Source organism: Pleuronectes platessa, chromosome 2 (assembly GCF_947347685.1).
Source record: "Pleuronectes platessa chromosome 2, fPlePla1.1, whole genome shotgun sequence".
Taxonomy (NCBI): Eukaryota; Metazoa; Chordata; class Actinopteri; order Pleuronectiformes; family Pleuronectidae; genus Pleuronectes; species Pleuronectes platessa.
The window spans coordinates 30385008-30409597 of NC_070627.1; the positions used below are offsets into that span (position 1 = coordinate 30385008).

Genomic DNA, 24590 nt, shown 5'->3' on the forward strand with positions numbered 1-24590 from the left:
TCACATGGGAAGGTCTAAATACACTTCAGCTTGATATTGAGCTTATCTCATTCCGAATTTGCCCTCACTACAGAGAGAGTCAAAGCAAGGCAAAGATGGAGCACAGCCACAAGGAAATTATAAGAATAATAGTGCTAGATGTATGTGGCAGTGCCCACAGAGCGGATGTTTAGCTCCTTGTAGGAAATATTACATCTTTATTTAATCCGGCAGACACATTGAGAACGAGATTTATTTTTCAAGAAAGGCATGAAAACAAGAAACATTCACAACTAGCAACAAACAATTAAACACAAGCAATCACAAAACACAGTCAAAATAAATTAATAAAACATTCACAAGATTACTAAAAAACATCACAATTTAAAAATTGTAATCTCCAAGGGGAATAAAAGGCTGTAGTTAGAGGGCAGTTTGTAAATAATTCCATTTATAAGGAATAATTGATCTTGTGCTGTATGTACTGATTTTATATGAGAGAAGAGAGGTAAGGTAATTAAGTTTAAAAAGTTTTAAAGGCAGAGCTTTGTAGATGAACAACATTAGATGTCTAACTCTTCTTGTTTGTGATAAGTCAGTTTTCAGGATTAAACTCTGGACGTTTGTTTTTAGTAACCTCTCCTCATTTCTCGTCTGCAGGCCGTAAAGTATCCGAGTCCACGCCGACCTTCCTCTCACCATCAGGCAGTGAGAGCTCCAAAATTGTGCAACGAGATGAGCAACTGCTACTGGAGTGTATCGCTGCTGGACTGTGAGCTCTCTCCTTCTCTCTTCCTCACTTTCTCCCTCACTCTCTCTGCAAAAAATAAGATCAATAAGATTTAGGTAGTATGGTCTTGTTTTATAAAACACAGCATCTGTGTGTTCAATAATTTTTTTTTTTTTTTAAAAAAACAACAAAAAAAACCAGCATGTTGTTCATAGACAAATGTGAATTCACTAACACTATGAACAGTAGGTGATTAACTATCGCTGACACTGCTTGTAACTGGGTTCTAGATATTTATTTAACATTCAACACTGTTTGTAAGTGGTCCAAACACCTGTAACACGGCAATGGAAGAATGATATTGAAGGATGATCGGATACTGAATATGCTCCTGAAAAAATTCTTGAAATGTGAGGACTGTGTTCAATGTTAAATTAATGACAAAGCTGCGTTTGTTTCATTCCTCCCCTACAGACCAACTCCTACCGTCAAGTGGTTCAAGAAGGGTGGGGAACTGCCAGGACACAAAGTGAAGTTTCAGAATTTCAACAAGACCCTGAAGATTATCAGTGTGTCAGAGGAAGATGCTGGGGAGTATGTGTGCATGGCCAACAGTCATTTAGGCAGCATACGCCACAGCATCTTTGTCCAGGTTAAAGGTGAAGAGGTCACAATTATGTGTTTTTGCACAACTACTGTATTTAAACTTGTGAGTGAGTCAATCTTGCTAACCTGAATCCCTGTGTCCGACAGCGGCTCCTTACTGGCTGGACAAACCTACGGACCTGGTGCTAGCCCCGGATGAGAACGGACGCCTGGTGTGTCGGGCCAACGGGAACCCTAAACCTAACATTCAGTGGCTGATCAATGGACAACCTATAGACAGTAGGTGTGGCTGTTTCAGCTTTTCATTCTTTCTTTCATTCATTCAGTTTTAAGTTATTGCCCCTAAACCCGTGTTTTGCTGGGACCTGATTTCCCTCAATTTTTACATAATTTTGTCCTGGGATTTTTCAGAAACAGTATCATAAACCGGTATCATTCCCCCTTTCCCCAAAAGGCTCTCCTCCTAACCCGAACAGACAGGTGCTTGGTGACACCATCCTCTTCCGCTCAGTGCAAATGGGAGGCAGTGCTGTTTATCAGTGCAACGCCTCCAACCAGCATGGATACCTGTTGTCCAATGCCTTCGTCAGTGTTCTCGGTAAGACATGGAGGGGGGTTGGGCTGTGTGCTGATTTGAAACTGTCAATAGAAGCCAAATCACATTGGCTTGGAGCGGTATGCATCTTTATGCACTACCTTAGCATTACTCTTCAACAATTACATCATCTCGGAAAATGTAAATATGAAGGTATGTATGAATACTGATTATGTTAAAGAAAGTAAATGCGTTGTATCAGTAAATCTACTTCTTTCATGTCAAAATGACCACTGTCCCTCCCCTATAGACATGCCTCCGAGGATGCTGGGCCCTAAAAACCAACTGATTAAAGTAATTGAGAACAACCGCACCTTTTTGGATTGTCCTTTCTTTGGTTCCCCTCTTCCTGAACTACGCTGGTGAGAATAAAGCATTTTTGGCAAAGACATTCTTGTTTTGGAATCATTCTACACCGATGCTCCCAGTGAATAAACTAGTTCCTAATACCATTCTTTACCCATGTGCTTTTCACCATGTGTAGGTTTAAGAATGGACAGGGCAGTGGGCTGGATGGTGGACAGTACCGTGTTTACATCAACGGCACCCTGGAGATCAAAAGGGCTCGAACAGAGGACGAGGGCACATACACATGTGTTGCCAACAGCATCCTGGGCACAGCCGAGAACCAGGTCCGCCTGGAGGTCAAAGGTCAGACATATCAATATTGCTGCACTCTGAGCAAACCTGAGAACTAAAGTCATCATCAATTACACAGTAACATATTGTTATGAAGTTATCCTGTAACGATCTAACATGACTTGTATCTTGTGCAGTCGATATGTGCAGTAGCTATCAGCGCCTGCAGGTTTTTTGACCTTTTATGACAAAACAAGCCACAATTTTTGTGTGAAAAACGAAATGATTTCCTTTCCATCTGCCAAATAACTTGCACTTCAGATGATATGCAAATCTCGTGTGCCTTTTATTAAAATGCCTTGCAAACAAACATTTGTGAATGTATTTCAAAAATATCCATGTAGCATTTGAGGTAGCACGGCATTGAATGAAATACAAAACAAGCCAACTAATATACCAAGGCTCCCTTTCAAGTGGCAAGGACCCTTATCAGGCTTCTTGTGATATCTTGTACAGAGTTGAGGAGTTCAGGGTGGATGTTTGAACATACACAACACAAGACTTTTAGTTTTATATAGATGTCATTTTTTGGTATTAGTATTTTCTTTACAGTATGAGAAGAAATTAATACTCAGATTTACATGGCCATACAGTCACTGTAAAGTGTATTGGTGTGAGTTTGCCTCTTTTGAAAGGACTGTACGATGTGCCGTCTGACACAAACTCATCTTCCTCGGCTATCCTGCCCCCATCTAAACATGAGCTCTTATGGTCTCTCTCTGTGTGTGTGTTTGTGTGTGTGTGTGTGTGTGTGTGTGTCTGTGTGTGTGTGTGTATGTGTGTTCGTTTGCACTAACTCTTTCAACTCAGCGCAAACTCGTATAATCAGATTCCCTGAGCACCAGTCAGCCATCAGGGGCTCCACAGCTCGTTTCAACTGTAAAGTGAAGTCGGATCCCAGCCTGCCTGTCACTGTGACCTGGACCAAAGATGACAAGTCTCTCTATCTAGGATGGAGGTAATGGCACTTAAAGGTGGCCCTAACAACCCTCATACATTATGAACTCTTCTCATGCCCCTGTAAGAACAAAACACCACATATTTATACAGGTTGTAAATTAAAGGGATAGTTCACCCAAAATTTTGAATTCACTCATCTTTTCCAGTCCACAAAACAGTTCTGGAGTCTCAGAAGAAAATTTGTAGCAAATTTTTTTGGGATACAATTGAAATATCTGGCGACCTAAACTTCTGACTAATTTAAACAACGGCCACCAACTTCCTCCATACTGCTCGTGTTGTCGCATCCAAGTGTCATATCAGACTTGTAATTTACACCTTGTTTTAAGCCAAAAGGCCACTATCTTTCCTGAGAGGTAGACTTCCACTTATGTTGTTTTAAATACAGATGTATTTCTATATTTGTCTTCACTGAGTAATCCATTTAAATTAATTTTGCTTGTAATATAGATATTAGGTCAATCCCCCTCAGATAAGTTTCACTAACATCACTTATTGGAAGTCGCTTTGGATAAAAGAGTCAGCTAAATGAAATGTAATGTAATGTAACATAAACTGTCAAATGGTGCATAGTTCCACCCAACTCCTAAATAATACATTTAGCTTGATTTTCCTCCGGAGCAAACAAAATCGTTTTGTTGTTGATCAACTATGGTAAACAAACACTGTGTAGTTTTACTTTTAATACAGTCAAGACTTTGTATTATGCTCAGATTGAATAATTTATGTGCTATCTTTGTTTCTCCCAGGCTGAGGAAGGATGACGAGTCACTGACCATCCCCAATGTGAATGAGGGTGATGAGGGAACATACGCCTGCACTGTTAAATCTGAGATTGACCAGGACTCCGCATCTGCCCGCCTGACTGTGTTAGGTACATCACATACAGAGCAGTTCTGGAACAGTGGGCTTCAATTAAAGTTAAAAACAGCATTAGATCACCCAATTAAAACATTAAAGAAAAACAGTTTTAGTTTAATTACAAAGTTGAATAAAATAGGTTTCAATAATAGGTGGACCCTGTTCTAGACCTGAGCCCAGATGCTGTCCAATCCAGACCCAAACCTATAACAGAAAAATTATCTATATAAAATGATTTATATAGACATTGTAAATCATTTCATGTGACACCACTCAGCCAATCCAACCGGAGCATACTAGTGAACATTCCTTGCAAAGTCTTTGAACTGACAGTCACAATGATGTTGATACATCTAGTGTTTTAAAGGGGACATATTATGCCCATTTTACAACAGTTTATATGGTTCCTTGGGGTCTTAATGAAATGTCTGTAACATATTTTGGTAAAAATACCACAAGGCTCCTTTAAAACATCACCTTTTTACCCTGTCTAAAACAGCCCTTCTCAGATTGACCTGTTTTGAGTGCCCCCCCCCCCCCATTCTTTAAATTTTCTTTATTAGGACCTCTCTCAATTTAAATTTAATACCCCTGTACTTCTCGTTTGTAAAAAAAATATTATTGTTATGCACCCTGGACAGGTCTCCAGTGTTTCACAAGGCCAACATCACAGACAAACAAGCATTCACACTCACATTCACACCTTAAGTCAATTTATAGCTACCAAACCCCCAATCCGCATGTCTTTGGATTGTGGGAGGAAGCCAGAGTACCTGGAGAAGACACACATAAATACTCCACACGACCAAACCAGGTTTCGAACCAGGAACAATGTTATTGGAAAGAGTGTGCTGACTCCCTGCATTACTTTTGCATTAGCATTGTATGCTATTATACTAACAATCATAAAATAATCTACGTCCACACACCTGATGAATACTGGATTAAGGGCTAGCCAAGACGTTACTCATCATGTGGGAACATTAAGACTGAATGTGCTAAAGCTACTTGCATATCAAAATTTACATATAAATTGGCCCAGTAATAGTAATAATACTCAAACTTTAAATGTAATGGAAAAACTGGATAAAGAAAAGTAGAAAGGCTGACAGGGTTAACATACTGAAGATGAGGATGGTTTACAGTCACGGAAATAAACCGAAAACCAAATTAATGGTATTCAGCAAATATTACTGTTAAACTGGTTCATAAAGAGAGATTAACAGATCCTTCAGAAATTACCCAAATGTTTGTGTCTCAGTACTTTCTTGAGATTATGGAAAATATTGCTCTCAGGTCACTCATCTGCTGAGTTCTTAAAGTATATGCTTTAATGATTTTGGCTTACAACTGTTACTCAGACCTTAATGCCAAAGTCTCATCTGTAAAAAACTTTTGCTTGCCAAGTGATCTGAATTAACATTAGTAAATTGTGTTCTAAATAATGTGTTAACAGTTAACTTTCTTGCTGTTGATTGGCTGGTAGACTAACATGCAACCCTTTATATCCACTGCCTGGTCCTTGACCCCATCCCACAGAGGAAGCCTCTCTCAACCCCTCACTCTCTAGCACCCTGCCTCCAGGTAACACATGGCTCAGGTGGAAGTCTTAGTTTGTCTTTTCTTTGCTAGCTTTCCGCTAGTTTATGTTGTTAGGGTCTGACTTTTCTCTAACCTTGTCTTAACTTGTGCCTTTGTTAAATTTTAATGACTACATTGAAACAATTTTAATGGGCGTTTTTATGGATATTATTTCCTTATGTGCCAATTAATATCCTTCCCCAATTTGTGTTTGAGGAGTGGAATTGTTTTGATGCAGAATGGATTTTTAATGCATGCATCACAATCCATCCTGTCAAATAATTGACTCTCATATTAAGTCTGAAAATGTCTGTTGTTGATGCTATTAGTAGTGTAGACTTTCATATTTTACTTCATTTCATTGTTGTATATAAGTGTGATTTCCTGAATTGTTCTCAATATATTTCTAGATTTGGAGGCAATTGGGCCTTTTGTTAAATAATATCTAGGGCTGTCAAACGAATAAAATCTGTAATCAGATTAATCAGAGGGTAGCTTAGGTCATTTTAGACTTTGCTCTTTTTTGTTCCTTTAAAAAAAATCTAATATGGGATGGTTGAATAAACTTTTCTGTTTTCTTTTTTAAATCAAACAACGAATCAAACCTTTCCACAATTTAAAGTGATTGTAAAATCTGAATCTGAGCCCATCTGTAGAAGAAGTGTTGAAAGAGTTAATACTTAAAAAGAACAAGTTCCAAGTTCAGTTCATGCAAATAAAATAAAATCAAAGTTTATTGTCAAATGAGACAATGACAGCGTCATCAGCTCAGTGAAATTCTTGTGACCTGCTAGGCAACATCTATGCAGTAGACATATTACATATAACATAAAACATATAACATATAACATATGACATATAACAATGCAACAATTTAAATTTAAAAGAAGGGCTAGCAGCAGTTTACAGGGTGAAGGAGTGAGGAGTATTAAATTAAATAATATGAATATATGTGTTGTAAGTATGAATGGGGGAGCAGAATGTACATTGTAACTGTTCAGTGGGTCAGTGTTGTTTGTTCAGAAGCCTAATGGCCTGGGGGAAGAAGCTGTTTTTGAGTCTGGTAGTTCGTGCTCGGATGCTCCGGTAACGTCTGCAAGACGGCAGCAGTGTTAGAATTCCACAGCCTGGGTGGCTGTGGTCCTTTATGAACTTCCGTGCTTTTCTCAGGCATCTTGTGTTGTAGATGCCTTGCACGGAAGGGAGATGGCAGCCTATGATACGCTCCGCTGTCTTCACCACCCTCTGCAGGGCCTTGCGATCAGCAGCGGAGCAGCTACCACACCAGGCAGTAGTGCAGCCTGAGAGGATGCTTTCAATGGTGCACCTTTAAAAGTTTGTTAAGTTCATAGTTCATTTTCATAGTGCAGTTCATAGTTTATTTTTTATTGGAAGGATTTAGGTGACAAACGTGTGTTTGGTTATGAATCGATGATGTCAGATCATGTCTGTGGGTCGCTCCGGTCACTTTCACACTGAGTCCTGACTGTGAGTGTCAGGTCTCATGTTGTACTGAGCCCAAGTTGACGAGTCATTTTCATGATGATTAAATACAGCCTCATAAACTCTTGAGCAAATCAAACAAACACTGAAATACTTCATTTGCTGATCGGGTCCCAATAACTAGTGATGAGTGTTTATTAGTTTAAGTGAGAGCAGAGTGGAGGAGGACACAGAATGAGCTGATCACTGAGCAGCTGTGAGCAGTGTGTTTCACTATTCTCCTACAAAGTCACTGACCGGCTACTTAACGTGAACGAGTTCTGATCCGACTGTGTGCGTGCTCCAAGCGAGTGAGTGAGTGGGGTGGGTAGGGGTACATGTAGCGGGTCATTCTGCGCATGCGTTAAATAATTTGTGCGTTAATTCCACAAATTAATCATCCCGTGTTCATTTTGACAGCCCTAATAATAACCTATAATATTCTAATAATAAGTGTATTTTAACTCAAGATTCAAGGACTGTCCATGAAATATATGACACTGTACAGTATAAGTGATGTGTTTTGCAGCATCTATGTGTTAGACATGTCCGAGACCGATCATTCCCCGTTTCTCTGCAGACCGCCCAGACCCTCCCATGGATCTAGATCTGTCTGACCCAGCAGCTCGCAGCGTTCGTCTCACCTGGATCCCTGGAAATGATCACAGGAGTCTCATCACAGGTTTTTGTACAGACACTCTTCATACTCTCTACTTGTACTTTCTGGGCTCTCCTTGACATAATTTGAAGGGTAAAATTGCCTTTAATGGTCTCTTTCCACAAGCATACTCTAAGGTCTATGTATCAAAATAGTGCAGCTTATCTCACAGTGCCCTCACATGGAAATACAGTGTATCCTGTAGGCACACCAAGTAAAAGACAGGTAATTAAGTTAGTTTCTGAAAGAAAGGATAATATTGTGATGGTGGAATACAAATTATAATTTCAAAGCAAATTGGATACATTTGAACAGACCACAATTATGATCCATCTGACAGATGAGGTTTATTACTAATAACGTATTAAATTTAATCTCTATAATCCATCTCATTCATTCGGTATGGTCTTTTAACAAATTTCAGAGTAGAGGGGATGAAATGACACGATACAGGAATGCATAAAAGCCAAAATTGCAGGTGGTCCCCCATTGGTGCATGAGGGGACTTTGAGATCCCAGACAACATTGTGAACCCCCATCATAACCTGATTTCCCAAGTTTCAAGTGTTTAAATGGTGAGTGTTGTGCCTTTTCTCAAGCCACGTGTGCGTCTCTGCAGAGTTCTTGGTCCAGTTTGAGGAGGACAGCTGGGAGCCAGGCAGGTGGCAGAACCTGTCCACTTACCCTGGGGACCTCAACTCTGTCATCCTGCAGCTTGCCCCATTTGTCAACTACCAATTCAGGGTCATCGCCATTAATTCAGTTGGCCAGAGTCAGCCCAGCCGTCCCTCACCAAGATACAAGACCAGTGGAGCAGGTGAGAAGCACGACAAACTCATCTTCAATCATATTTGTCTTTACAGACACTTTTGCTGGCTAAATATATCTTGCATGCCTCCTCATCAAGGACAGTCATGATCTTGTTCATCAAGGGCTTTTTTTCCTATTTAAAAACATCTGTCAATAATAATGATAAAACACCAGCTTCTTCTCTGAGATAGAATACACAACAGATTCTTGCAAACACAAGCCAGAAAGCCCATGCTCATAAATCTGCATCTCTGGACATGGGGTTTGTTGAAGCTGATGTTGGAACTGAGTGAATTTTGTTATGTTAAATCAAGCTCCAGATGTAATTACCAGAGGTCTTAGAGGATGGGGCTCCAAGAAGGACAACATGGAGATCACTTGGGAGGTAAGTCATGTACAATGCAAGAAATGACATCCTGTGAGTGTATTCAAATTAATGCCTGCTGACTGTAAATAGAAATATAAAACATAAAGGTGTACACTCATTATTGTGATCATGGAAATGTGAAAATGAAATCAAGGAATGTGACAAAGTTGACACAATAAACTGAGGTGATGTACTTTTTATCTACATTTCTCAAATTTTGGAATAGTGGTTCTGCATATCATAATCATATATGTTGATCCTTAACACACACACACAACATAGTAGGGAGCTGCTGGAGACCAGCTGGAAACAAGAATCAATAAAACACATGCGACGTGGTATGTTTTTTTAACTTTGTTGTTGTTAAGGAAGACACAGAAGTCAGTGCTACGTTAAAAGTAAAGCTGAATCTTTCCAGCTGAAGTATTTTTCGTATGCTGCCTAAAGCTCTGGGGCTGTTATTTTACAGGCTACCTACTTCTTACCTTGTTTTTACTTTTCCTTTCCCCTAATGACTGGCACTTAGCATGGTGGTAAAGTGTTTACTATTGTTGCCTCATGGCAACATTGTTCCTGGTTCGAAACCTGGTTTGGTCGTGTGGAGTATTTATGTGTGTCTTCTCCAGGTACTCTGGCTTCCTCCCACAATCCAAAGACATGCGGATTGGGGGTTTGGTAGCTATAAATTGACTTAAGGTGTGAATGTGAGTGTGAATGCTTGTTTGTCTGTGATGTTGGCCTTGTGAAACACTGGAGACCTGTCCAGGGTGCACCCCACTTTTGACCCAATGTCGGCTGGGATTGGCTCCAGTTCCTCCCGTGACCCTCAAAGGATAGGCAGTATAGATAATAAATGGATGGACTGGCACTCACACAACAGACAACATCAAGCTGTCCCTATTCTGGCATGATCAGTTGAAAAATTATCCAAACTCCTCTACCGAGAGAAACATTCTTTTAGGATTTATCTGAATGATAATAATAGACCAAGATGTCTTGCTTTATAAAGGCTGACTGGTTCTGTTTTCATTTTTTTGATAGCACAAGGTTGTTCAGACATTTTCAACATTTATCGACATTAATTGCATATCAAGCATACGCTGCATAAAATACAATGGACCAGCCACGTTCAAAGTGTTCGTCCTCTAACCAGAAGGTCGGCGGTTCAATCCCAGTCTTCCTCATTCTGCAGAAGCGGAAGTACCTGGAGAAAACACGCAAACAAAAGTAAAACTTAATAATCATACACTTATTTATGGCCCGATATGAAATTTATAAAAGATGATTGACTGTAAATAAATTTGTTATGAATGCCAATACATGTGCTTGACCAATCACAATCTCAGCAGTCTAGCATTTTAATAGCATCAATATTATACATAAATATTAAATTAAAAATAAAACTTGAACACTTGAACGTGCATCAAGGTGTAATCACAGAAACTAACTTTGGAAAAATATATTTGACTTTGATTTCTTAGTTTGGTACGTTTCCCATCCAATAACAGGAATGGGGCTGCGATTATGATCTATACTGCGACCAACCATCAAGGGGCAATCAAGATGTTTTGGCTTCACTTTTGGAACCTGTTATGTCGTCTATCTCTATGTACAGTTTATGGCCCAAAAAAAATAATATTTGTAAGATCATCAAAATTTCCCTTCCGGTTAAACTTGCAGATTCACACTGCAGGAAAGTATTAGTACTAATAAACTGTACAAAACAGAAACTTTGAGGAGGTTCAAACTTTTATTGTTGCCATTAAAAGTCAACCTCTCTTATTATATTATTAAATACCTTTTATTTGTAGAAGTATCACATCAGCATCTGCTCTTCAATCAGTTTGTAGTCACAGTGAGATTTGTCTTTCCTTCAGCCACTGCTTGATCTGGAGAGAAATGGTCCAAATCTACAATACAACGTGTGGTGGAGACGGAGGGATGTGAGGGAAGAGTGGAGTAATGTGACCACAGAGGGGTCCAAACATATCATCCACAACACAGAAACCTATGTGCCTTATGAGATCAAAATCCAGGCCATAAATGAGTTTGGCCAAGGACCTGAGTCTAATGTGGTCATTGGATACTCTGGAGAGGACAGTAAGTAGATTTACCCAAGATATAATATTTTTGATTGACAGACAACACCCTCATCGATTTATTTTTTTATACAAATAGCTTTTAATGATGCCGGTTGATTTTTAAGACTTTATTAGTGCAGCAGAAAATCCTCAGCACAAACAGATCCAAACCTTCTGACTTTTAACACATTCTGTGAAACATTCTTATTTTTTTATGTTCAGAGCCCACAAATGCCATCACTGACTTTAGGGTATCAAAGGTCGACAGCACCAAAGCAAACATCCACTGGAAGTCTGTGGACCCAAACTCTGTCCAGGGAGAGTTCAAAGAGTACAAGGTGAGAAGAGCTACTGCAGAGTTTGTCTAGAAAATTTTGCATAGTATTTTCTTCTGTTGTTCCCTTCATTATTTCTAAAGTTTCTTTGGTTTTAATCTCCTCACCCCCTCTGTACCTTTTACCTGTTAACCCCTTTCTTCTTCTTCTCCCTCCCAGCTGTACTACTGGCGTGAGTCCAGTATAGTCCCAGGTTTGATGGTCATTAAGGAGAATAAGACCAAAGGGATCTACAGCACCACGTCCGAGCCATCTGTCATCCTAACTGACCTGGTGCCCTACTCTAAATATAAGATTTTTATGGTTGTGGCCAACAGCCGCTTTGAAGGCCCTCCCAGCAACACTGTGGAGTTCTCCACTAAGGAGGGAGGTGAGGATGGCATCTGCTCAATCAGTGTATTACATCACAAATCACATATCTATAGGTTTCTCAATGGACATTTTGAATCCAGTATGTAGATATCCTGCCTTCTGCCGTATTTACACCTTTGTTACTTTAGCCAGAAAATTCCTGTTCCATCCATTAAACCTGGAGGGGAATTACTAAAACCATCAGAAGTCAGTATGGCAGTGACAATCACACAAACGCTTGGTATGTCTTTAGTACATTAATGTAATAGCAACAGGACCCTTTACAGGACTTTACATTTTGAGATATCTTTTGACCCAATTGGTTGTCTATTTACCTAGAGAGCATGTGAGTATTAATGCCAGTAAAAGTGCCAGTAGTGTCAGTTGTTTCTTCTCTTTACAAATGTTTACATGTATGCATGTACAGTCCCCGATGCTCCAAGGTTCTTCAGGATCAACAGGAGGAGTTTTGACACTATCTACTTGGAATGGGATAAACCTTTGGAGCCAAACGGCATTCTAACTGGATATCAGCTCAAATATCAAACAGGTTGGCTGCTCCAATGTTCATACAAGTACTGATGGTGGCGAGGAATTGATGTAAAAACTCTAAATATTAGTTTTTCTTAGGTTTGGGAATTTGTCATATTCGTAATATATCTCAGGGGAATTGGTCAAACAGATCTTCATTTAACCAGTATTAGTCTTTTATATTGACTGCTAATTTGGAAGTGAAAACAAAGCTGAAGCTTCTAACATTATTATTATTACATAATACACAACTGCAACATGTAGTAGTGAGGTAGATGAACGGGAAAGGATCCAAAAGATCTCAGAGAAAGTATGGGCAACAACTGGAAGCTTACTTATTGCGTTTATGTGTGTGTGTGTGTGTGTGTGTGTGTGTGTGCGTTTAGTCAATGGCTCCAGGGTGGGTCGACAACAGCTGGAGACTTTTCTTCCAAATATGACAGACTTCACCCTCCGCCTGCCAGATCGATCTACCCGCTATAAGTTCTTACTGTCAGCGCTCACACAGGTGGGAGCAGGAGAGGTCTTCGCTGAGGAGTCCCCACACTTCACCAATGAGGGTGAGTCCAATGAGTGTTTCCATCAAATTACATACATATATATGTTTGCAAAATCCCTATAAGCTGCAGAGGTTTAAAGGGGACATATTATGCCCATTTTACCACAGTTGATATGGTTCCTTGGGGTCTTAATGAAATGTCTGTAACATGTTTTGGTCAAAATACCACAAGGATCATTTAAAACAGCACCTTTTTACCCTGTCTAAAACAGCCCTCCTCAGATTGACCTGTTTTGAGTGCCCCGCCCCCCTCACCCCCGGTGAGCCTGGCTGTCAGAGCCCCAGCTCCCCAGCGCAGCCCCGCAGTGGGAGCAGTGGGAGCTTGAGCTGGCGCAGCAGCATCATCCTTCCACACTGTTGAGTCAATGTTTAGAGGTGTCCCGGGGTCCCTTGTTTATGCGGCCACTTAAATGTCTGACGGGTAGCAGCAGCGAGCTAACGCTAGCCGGGCCGGTGTAGCCCGGCTAGCTTTAGCTCGCTCATCCAAGGCCATGTAGCGAGACTCCCTACATGGGCAGGGTGTGACTATGAGGTTTATTACGGTCGTAATCCCATTTGACGCACTCTAGCGTATTGTTTCTGACATAGAGGAACCACAACAAATCGCGGGAGTTGTTTTTTTCCAGAGTTTTTGGGACGGTAGACATGCCAGATACCCAAATTAACGTGTAGAAGCACTACAAAAGTGGATTTTCATAATATGTCCCCTTTAAGTAATTCGATTATGAGGCACACCTGACTAAAACTATTCTGCATTTAAAGAAATGAATAAGGTTCAGGCTTAATTAAAATTGTGTTGACTGTTGATTCAACAGTGTTGACTCCACTGCATGGTAATTTTGGAGGATGTTAGTGGTGCTGTTTATATTAATGAGGCTAGCCAGAAGTATAACGGAATGCAAGATAGTTTATAGCAGCAATAACTACATCATCTACCTTAAATTAAGAATTTCTAACACAGTCTCACAAAAACAGATATACACATAAATATATACTACATTATTTTTAAATACATTTATCATTTAAATATGAATTATTTCACATCGCTCTATTATGTGTCATATATTTTACATACGATTTTTGTGACTTTGTAACAGACAAGCTCTAACCATTTACCTACATTGGAACTTGGTTGGTTAGAAAGTGTGTATACATTGTGAGTCTGTGTCTGTGTGTGAGAGAGGGAGATGTAAAATTAAACAGAAAGTGAGAAGGGCTGTAGCCCTTAAGCAAACACAGGTCTCTTTGTGTATGACATTAAATGGAGAAGAGGAGAAAGAGCTGGTGTTTAACACTCTTTCTCTCTCTCGCCCGTTCTCTCTCACACACACACACACACACACACACACACACACACACACACACACACACACACACACACACACACAGATACACACACTGATTGAAATCAGCCAGTGACCCTCTGGTGTCTCAAGTGGTATCTGCTCACCCATATAGTTTTGATTTTATTCTTCATGGTTTAGAGAAATCAACCTCTGAGATATTTGAATTAACCTCTAGTCAACTCCAGTAGATCTGAAATAAATAGGACGTGATCATTCTTTGAACTTGATTCTTTCAAAAAAAAACTATGTCCCCTGTAATGCTGGGCAGACTTCATAAGAAACTGTTTTTAAATGGCAAAGATAAAAAGATTAAACACAAACTGAAAAAAAATGTTAGATAGTGGAAAGCAAGAGAATTTGTTGAATTGACCTTCCAGTCTTTCGTCCTCTCTGACACCTCTCCCTTCTCTCCCGTCTCTTTTGTTCTTGTTGTTGGCAGATAATTTTACTGATACTACAGGTCTAGGTAATGGGGAATGGGAAGCACAGCGTGTTTGCTTGTCCACCCCCCCCCCGTACAAACACCCTCAACCTCTGTGTTTCCATCTAAACACTCAGCAGCAGTGCAGTCCAACTTCACCCCCCTATTGTGTCGTTTAGATCTAGAAGCCCCTGCAGCTTACACCAGCAAAGCTGCTGCATTTGTGTCGATCCCTTTGGGTTTAAATATTTCACTCTCCACCTCTGAGTCAAATGAACCTTAACACAGAAACCATTTTAATATAAAGAGTCTGACCAATAAGATCTGTTTATGTAAACATACTGGAGCACATTTAGAAGTTAGGTTTATTAAATCTCCAGTGTCAATCTGGGGACAATTAAAGCTTGAATCTACCATCCCTGTATTCACTATATTGAGTGGCAGAGCAATTGTTAATACCACAAAACCCATAATGACAAGTAAGTTATTAATGATATCAAACTTTAAGAGAAGAGAACATCACAACAATCAGCAGCATAACTGCGGGAGGTTCAGGGGTCACCTGCTCCCCAGGAATAACTTTAAGCTTTATCAAGGAGGAAAGTTATCCTAAAAGTTGAGATGATGTCCGCCTCCCAAACTCAATTTGAAAGCTGTTTCCACAAGGGATAAGCCTGGTAGCTTGAGGCTCTACCTCCCATTCGACTCTTCAATGTCAGTAGTTATACTGCAATGCTATAGTATTAGTATGTCAGCTGCTTGTCAACAGCTCCAGCTGAGCAAACTCTGCAACTATTATTTAAGTTTGTGATTTATTTGTAGTTTGCTTCCTATCTAAATTAGTTTAAACTTAAATGAAAACATTAAACATAATAATAATCACTTATCACAAGGGTTCCAACCTGTAAGTAAATGTGTTCATTATTCCGTCAATTGACTCTTAAAGAACCGAGATCATCATATTTATGATTATTATATTAAATTGAGAACAGGTCAAAGCTCCAACTTAGAACAGACCAGACTGTGTTTTTACTCTTGGACTGAACTACTGTTGTGCTTTCTTTTCTCATCCGCTTCTCCTCATCTCTCCTCTTTATGTTAAACTGCTGTATGTCTGCTAACATGTGCTGTCAGAGACTGAATAAGCCCACTGACCATGCTCAGGTCAGCATTGGTTTTAAATGCTGTAGGTTACTCTCTAAATCCTTTCTAGTGAATGGGATATACATTGATTGAGCTCAATTACAGTATGCAACAGTATAGCACACTGGTTATATTACATACTTCACACCCTCAAATTGTTTTGTATCATTATTCACTAAGTGGGCCTCATAGTTCACCCTGAGAGATGCTGCACAATTATCCTTTGCTCTTTTCTTAACTTTCAACTTTTGATTTCTGAGCCAGTCCGTGACGGTGCACTTTTACGATTCAATCTCACAGCATCACCCATCCTGTCTGCTATGAGACACAAGTTAGTCTGGTGTTGCAACATATTTATATACAATATATACATATTTAAACATCTATATGTTTAAATGTTTTTTTTCACTCATTGTCATTGGATACAATGTCATGAAAATGCTGCTGTTTTGGGCTTGTGTTTTTGCGTGCGTGTGTGCATGGATGTGGGTGGAAAGGAAATTCCCTTCCTTACACTAGAATGTAAAGACCTTGGAAACATTTTGATGAATCTTGCGGCCTTGGTGAGTGTGCCATGGAGGACAGACAAACAAAATTCCATCGGCAGTTGGCTTGTTTGCTCACTCAATAGCTTGATTGTCTTGCTTCAGAGCTTTTTCAACACACATATCACTCTGCCATCTTTATCCATCGTTTGTTAACTGAGTCAGTTATACTCACTTGGAATAACAGGTAAGGTGTACTGAAAATGACCTCAGCTTCAAGGTACTGCAAAGGTGAACATTTTTGAAGTGGAAATCATTGGAAAATGGTGTGCTGTTTACGAGCCTGAGGTGTCTCTTAAGTCAGTTACTACAAACAACATTGTATTGCACTTTACTTAACTGCATTTTCGCCCTTCAAATCTGAAGGGCACTCACTCCAAATGGCATCAGCATCAAAGAGTTAACACCAAATGATGCCACCAGGGGATATTCTTCCATAATTTGTCATTTTTCTGTGGCTCATCAATAGCCGATTGTTACATGAGGAGTAGTACAGAATGGTACTTTTTTGAGTGCCACTTAAATGCAATGACAAGAAAAAAAGTATAGTCTTTGGCCTGGGAGCTTAAGGCTCTACCTCCTGTTCTACTCCTCTATTTAGGGAGCAAGGAGATCTTTTGGAATATTAAGGTGATATGAGCTCTATATGTATTCTTAATGCTTTAATCATTTGCATCCTTTTCAAGGAGAAATTGGTACAGATGTGTAATATTATCATTTGTCCTCCTGGTAGCAGTGGCCTCTAAGTGTGTGTGCAGCACAGGGACTATGCAATATTTGGCTTATCCCAATAGAGATGAAGTGAAAGACACTCGAGTGAAAACTGAAATCAGTTCCTGCCTGATGATGATTCCAGTGTGTGTGATGTATGTTGTGTGAAATGTGATGGGCAGGATGATTAAGTGCAGCCAGTGGGGAAATCATGGAACTATGTTTCATCTCTGCGCTTCCTTGACTTTCTCCTATGTCTGTCAGTGCGTTTGTGTCAGTGTGTGTGTGTCAGTGTGTGTCTGCCTGTTTGATAATCCTATGGCTTGTTTAACCCTCTGCTCTCTCCCACCTCCTCCCTTGTAGTCAACCTTATAGACGCCTCTGTGGCTTCAACTTTTACTCCCACTCCTCCTCCTCTCGCTTCTCTTCCTCCTACTACCATGGCTCCTACAACCATCGCTCCTACAGCCATTAGCACCTCAACTACTACCACTCCTAAAGCTACAACTTCTCCTTCTACTACTACGTCTACTACAACAACTCCTACTACCGCCACCACTGCAACTGAGGCAACAACCACCATCACACCTCCTGTGCTAGTCACCACCAGGCGTACCGATCAGAATGTGTTGGGTACATGCTGTTGCCCCATTGTGGTTTTAACCGTCTTTGTTGTGTTTAAGTTGATCTTGAATGGCAATTTAATTTATGAATATCATAAGACAATTGCATTCTCCCAACTGACGAAATCAGGAAACTACATTAGGGCTGCATTCCGATAAGCTGTTCTGTACCTACTGCACAAACAGTGGGGAATTACTTCAGAATATTGGGATGTAGCCAGCAACTATCCTCTGAGTCTGGGACTGAGATCCCAAATGTATTTTGCATTAAATGATGATTGTAACGCTCTTGGATAGTATACCCTTTACACTTTGTAGTTAGGAGAGCTACATATTTCAAGTTCAGTTCGCCTTTAGTTTTTAGTTTTAAATAGCTTTGGAATTCTCTAGAAACCAAAAGTAAATATTGCAATTACACCTTTCATGAATTGAAAAATCCTCTGGAACTTTACTGTGGGTGAATTTTCTGTCCATGAACATTTCTACTTGGGGCTTGAGAGGACTATGTTCAGCATGAATCCTAACCTAAACAACCATTCCCTTAGAGATAGTACCATGCATAGTTCTAATTGGAGCTCTGTGTGACGATGTTGTAACTGTGCCCTCTTTACCCCCTGCTTTTGACCTTTAACCCTTTACCCCCCGTCACCCCTTGTGTAGTGGCCCCGGGGCGGCAGATCTGGGATCTGACGGTGGAGCCTAACAGTAACTACGCTAACGTCAGCTGGAGACACAACTTCCCCGCCGGCAGCAGCGAGTTTGTGCTAGAGTTCACACTGGACAGTAAGAGACCAGACCAAGCCCACCTTGAGCTATCAACACCTGGCACTGAACTTATTAATGAGTAAACCAAAACTATAGTAGTGAGATATCAGTGGAGATACAATATTTTTGCAACGAGTAAAAAGAGTAGGAGCAAACTTTTTTTTTCAGCCAGCAGGCAAAATTTCTAAAATGAGCCATCATTTATTAAATTAAAACCAGCTTTAATTTAAAAGTTGCACTAATCAATATTTTTTTATAAACAATTATTGAAATGACAAATAATTGAATTAAATTTTATTTGAACAATTTTAGTTTCCATCTGCTATAGTTTTTAGCAATCATCACTGTTTGCAGAGTGAATTGACAATTACTTGCAAACATTTTATCCACAAATTCAAAAAACTAAAAAGATTAAAATGCTTGTAAGAACTTATGTTGTCACTTCTAATCTAAAGATTTGTTTAGGGTGTTTCACAGAAGACTCAAGAACATTCTCTTAAACATCACTGGTTGAATACTGCTCGGTCCATCTTTATTTATGAAATTCACATTAGATTTCCCTTTTCCTGCATCTCTGATCATATTCAGTCCTTTTACCAGCATTTGATCATGATTGACATGATCAGAGGTCCCTTTACAGAAAAGTTAAAGAACGATTCTGCTCCAGTAATTTATACAAAATTTTTTATACAGACTTTGATCCCTCCTTAATGTTAGGGTCTTAGCCTTAACCCCCCCAACCCCCTCTCAAGGGTTTTTGTGAAATAAAATGTGTCCTTGTTCCTGTCATACTCATAGAGCAACAGAGCAAGAGTAGGAAAAATAGAATGCAAGAGAAAGAGAATGACAAAAGATTTTTTTTTAATATTGAATATGTTTTTACAACTCTTCTATCATAAGAGAAGCAGTAACTGCTGTCACATTGGCCTGTTGTTTTTTATCAGCTTTTTACTTGAGGATGTGACATTGGTAGTTAATGATTCATTTCTCAGTTTGAACTTAAAATGTGAAATATACTGGAGTCTCTGTATCTGTGTCTTTCTTGCACTCTTTCTGTCACTTCTTGGTGTGAGAAATTTGGTTAATCATCATAATTTCTCTACTTCCTATGTAATCCACCATCACAATAGTTTCCTTTCAACATGCTGCCTGGCTTTGAATTGCTCTGGTTTTATCAGCACTGTCAGTGGGCTGTTGGGATTGCAATTGCTGAATTGTTTGAGTAACATCTTCATGCTTCTATAATCACTTTCTCTTTTTATGGATTGGGTTTTTATTTTGAAGTCAGTTTATTTAAAACACATCCTCCCTTCTTTACTGGTTGAGATTGAACAACCCACGGTCTTTAGAGTCTGTGGCCATTTCTACCAATTCAACACTCAATGAGTTATCATTAAGGATCGAAAGAACGAAGGATGTGTTATTTATGTACTTGCGCGGTGGCAGAAATTCTTAATGATCCCTCCACCCATCCCTTGTTCTTCAACGTCAAATCTAAAAGCTTTGACTCAAAAAAGAGGAGCAGTGTGCCCCTGCCATCACCCTCCTCACCACCACCACTTCCCATCTTAACCCCTTCATCTTTCCTCTTTTTTCCTGACTGTAGATTTGTGTAACCGATGCCTTTCCCAGAAAAAAATTGTAGCCACTTTTTAACCATTAATAATGGGGGAACATAACACCCATATTAGTTGTGCTTTTAATTACTATGTTAGCATTTGGTCATAATATCATCCAAGAAATTCATGAACACTGAAAGCATAATTTATTTTTTATCAACTCTGAAAAGCTGCTATTTGAAACAGTCTAAATGTTTTAGACTTTCCGTCATTTCTAATTCTCAATTATTTTGAAAATATATCCTCCTAAATGTAAATATGTAAGTATTTAAATACCTATTGACATTTAATTTCCTTCATGTTCACTCCAAGTCATCTTCATATGTTCAAGAAAAAGTACATATCACTCTAGAATACATCCTTCCTTCTTTCGCTCTGACATTTCTAATAATATTTGTTAAAATGGTTACATCAGGGGCAGATCCAGGGGTGAGGGCAATTTTTTATTTTGTAATCTTTTTTTAAGTACACAATGTGGTTAGACAAGGAGAATTTTTCAAAATTTATTCACAGATATCTTGCTTTGCTCAAAGCTATAGAGCTAACAGTGAAAAAGGAATGACCTAAATATGTAACTTACTGAATCAGTTGTGTATGTTGAATGTTGGACATAAAATTGGTATCTGATTTAGAAAAAATCCGAGATCCACCACTGAGTTACACAAGATACAAATACACCTTGTTATCACCTAGTACTCCAGAACAGACAAACCAAACACAGGACTTTCATGTAAGATGTGACCTGAAGGCAGGAACGTGCACAGACATTTTGTGGGGCAGGGGCTCAAGTTAGAAAAAAAGGAACTTCTCATAATTATTTTATAAAAGAATGTTCTAAAACAAAAAGATAATCTAGGAGCACATCTCTGACTTACTTACCAATTTATTTTAATACCCTCGCACTCAAACAAACAGAGAGATTTTAACACAGAGATAATAGTCTTCCTTAGTATTCACAAGGTTTATCACAAGAGCAGCAACAACAAAGAAACGATGCCACAATGTGCATGTTTTCTATACTTCTATAGTGTTTAGAATATATTTACAATAATTGACTGCACCAAAAATTGCACTAATAATTTATTTATTTTTGCACATGACAAAAAATCCTCAAACCTCTTTCAGTGGTATTGAAATAAATAACACTTCAAAATACCAAAATCTTCAAACAAAACTGAAAGACTATTCTCAACATAAAGATGCAAACCAACCTACCCTTGAAACTACTATTGAGTTGCAACAATTAGGGAACTCAGCTCTCCTCTCCAACTTATTTAGTTCATTTTACTGGGAAAAATGGATGTTGATAAATAATAAATGTGAAAATGCAAAAATACAGCAACTTTATTGAAATCGTCAGAAAAAAGTTCTTAAAGTTTGGAATACATTTAATAAAAAATTGGGCATTGTGCTGCAGCCATTATTATAATGAATTGTTTGATTACTTTTAGTTTCACAACTAAGTTAACCCTCAACTTCTATAGGCAAGCAGAATGCTTAATTGCCTGAAAACATTAATGATTCAATAGTTTATTATTATTATTACAATTACCAAGGACGCACACACACACAAACACACACACACAATAACTGCTGGTGACAAGGACTTAGTTCAGTGTACCTACAATTCCCTCCTTTCACATTTGAGGGAGGGCTGTCCTTATCATGTATTGATAAAGATTTATCAGCATACAAAAAAATTGTAGATCGAGTTATTAATTGAGGAGCCGGCAATCAAACTATTTAAAAACTTTTCACAAATACACAAATTAGTGTATTTTAATTAGTTAAACCCTTATTTGCTTATCAAGGTTGCGATTGTGATAACATCAATAGTTGTTTTTGTCTTTTGGCTAATTAGCTGTAAACTGGAGGCACTGGAAGCTGAGTCCTTTGTTCATCACCATTCAGTTGCCCTTGAACTTTACAACTTCACCACTCAATCCTAAACACTAAACCTTTGAGGACTTTGCATGTGTTATTTACAATTGAACCATAATTTTGTCTCTTTTTTGTGTCTCGTCCTGGAGACACTTTAGTCATCTGTATTTGTAGTTTTTTTCTGTATATGGTTGAGTTGTTTGCAGTACACGTTGTCAGACTGATGACGATGAATTTGCCTGTGTTGTGTCTATTTGCATGTGTTTTCTTAAGTTGCAGTGCTTTGAGCTCCCTGGGCTGCTTTCTTCTCTGCATTGACCTGAAAACTTAAAAATCACTATAACAATACTAAATATCAGCCATGGCCATTTTCATAGTACTTCATTTACTAATTATTGAAAAAGAGGGTCTTCGCTTATTTCAACCATTGGCATTTTGTTTGGTGGGTTTGAAGACTGGTAGTTAATAGCATGGCATTGGAATGAAAACAGTTGGTTGACTTCAGTGTTGTTAAATGGTTGAAAGCATGGTGCATGATGTCACCACCCAGTGCTGCCTTCTTCCTTCACCTCAGGGTCATGCTCATAGCTTGGCCATGTCATGACCGACATGTCTTTTTGCAGGAAAGACGCGGGTTGTAGTCGCTGTGTGATTAATTGAGACGAACAATGCTTTGCCACTTTAGCCCCTGATGTTACACAAGGAAATTCTGCTGCAGTCAAAATCAATCAATTCTATCTCGTTCAAACATGATGCAGACCTGCCCATTCCCAAGACATTCTAGGAGTGTGCATGTTTGAACACCCAAGTGGTGGTTTTGCCAGGAAGACCTGCTCCTTGTGCTTATCTTCTCCTTTGCTCCATTTCTTAGATGACATTTCTGGGGAGAGTTAGTCACTAAATATAGTCTCCGAGCCATAAAAGAGGAGAACGATCCTGAATGTCAGCTGAATTGAGCTTCAAAGTTTTGCTTCTCATCCATTAGGTGTAATTTTTCAATAGTAACATATGTTTGCTTCTGCACTGTAAAGAGGTAAATAAATCATAATGATGAGGTTGGGCACTGCATTGTTATCAGTCTCAATTCACATCACCAACCCTGCTATCACTCAGAGAAAAAACTCTCCCTTCAAAACATTGTGATGCTGTGATCTTAACTAGAAAACACAGGCATAATTGTGGTATGAAGGCCACACCCCCCGGAGTGTGATCGGCCTCTTTCTTGTGTCTCCAAGGCAACAAGACGGAGAAAACAGTACGAGTGAATCAACAGCCCCCCATTAGAGTGGCGGATCTGATCGCAGGTGCCACGTACCGTCTGAGGGTTTACTCCCATGAATTCAACAGCATCAGCAGCAATTATTTCACCTTTAAGACCCAAGCAGGTGAGACCACACCAGGCTAGGTGGAACCAGCGTTCCTGCCAGGTGGGCTACTGTCAACTGAGTAAAATCTTGGTGACTTCTTAAGGTTTTGTTATTTTACAACATGCATGTTCTTCCCAAAGTAAACTTCAGTCTATTACGAGAAGGCATTTCTCTCTTCTGTATGTGGGCACCACCCACTTTAACTTGTTTGTGTTTATGAGCTTTATCTATAAGAATGTTGTTAACATGTCAAGAAAATACACGTCTAGTGTAAGTTCTTATATTTGTTTGCACATAATAGGTAGAAAAAGTATATTTAATCCATCAAGATCTTCATCTTGAGACAGCACACACTACAGCTCATGTACTGTCTGTGTAATATCAATTTAACATTATAATCCAAATGTCACAATTAACTATATCATATATACAAAACAAACATGGAGGGAAACATAATATGTGTCCTGTTATTACATCCCTTACATTACATAAGAAATTATAGATCTTAGTCTAGCTAGTTGGTTTCCCTGAATAAAGTGTGTTTTGCATTGTTACTTTGTTTAATAGTTGTCAGGCTAGTTACAAGCTGTTAACATGTACAAATAGCTGTTTCCAGCAGCCACCTACTGCTGGATATGATAGGTTAACAACAATCATCAGTTCTACTGGAGCTGAAGGTGACCCCATGGCCATCACCACAACTGCTTGGTCTGATCGGCCATATGAGACTTATGATTGTAACAACAGTGTTGACAAGAATCTGTACATTGTTACAAATGCTGCTGCAAATACCTTTGCCTTTATTTTATTCTTATCCATTCAAAGTATTTGCATATTTTTGTTGGACTGAAACCTTGTCTTGAGAGTAACAATCATCTTTCACACCAAAACAGTCTCTCCCGAACTTTTCTGAGAAGATAGGTGCCTTATTTTTATGGATCAGATTCTATCTACAACTGAATCTTGGATATGAGCTGGGGGAAATGCTGGTTCTGAGTTGAATGCTTTGCAATGTGAATCGATTGTCTGGTTTGTTTGCTCTGA

General features: G+C 39.1%; 1 protein-coding gene across 1 annotated transcript in view; it reads left to right on the forward strand.

The window, feature by feature from the left end:
- Positions 1–24590, forward strand: part of nfasca (neurofascin homolog (chicken) a) — an 84107-nt gene that overhangs the window by 46158 nt on the left and 13359 nt on the right. Inside the window, exons 10-30 of the mRNA XM_053446456.1 lie at positions 640–751; positions 1184–1368; positions 1463–1594; positions 1770–1913; positions 2161–2272; positions 2395–2561; positions 3360–3507; positions 4259–4383; positions 5910–5954; positions 8014–8115; positions 8711–8908; positions 9216–9286; positions 11146–11368; positions 11572–11687; positions 11844–12054; positions 12463–12585; positions 12953–13126; positions 14911–14937; positions 17655–17924; positions 18575–18697; positions 23415–23564. Of these exons, the coding sequence (XP_053302431.1) occupies positions 640–751; positions 1184–1368; positions 1463–1594; positions 1770–1913; positions 2161–2272; positions 2395–2561; positions 3360–3507; positions 4259–4383; positions 5910–5954; positions 8014–8115; positions 8711–8908; positions 9216–9286; positions 11146–11368; positions 11572–11687; positions 11844–12054; positions 12463–12585; positions 12953–13126; positions 14911–14937; positions 17655–17924; positions 18575–18697; positions 23415–23564 (2958 nt within the window). The remainder of the gene's footprint in view (positions 1–639; positions 752–1183; positions 1369–1462; positions 1595–1769; positions 1914–2160; positions 2273–2394; positions 2562–3359; positions 3508–4258; positions 4384–5909; positions 5955–8013; positions 8116–8710; positions 8909–9215; positions 9287–11145; positions 11369–11571; positions 11688–11843; positions 12055–12462; positions 12586–12952; positions 13127–14910; positions 14938–17654; positions 17925–18574; positions 18698–23414; positions 23565–24590) is intronic.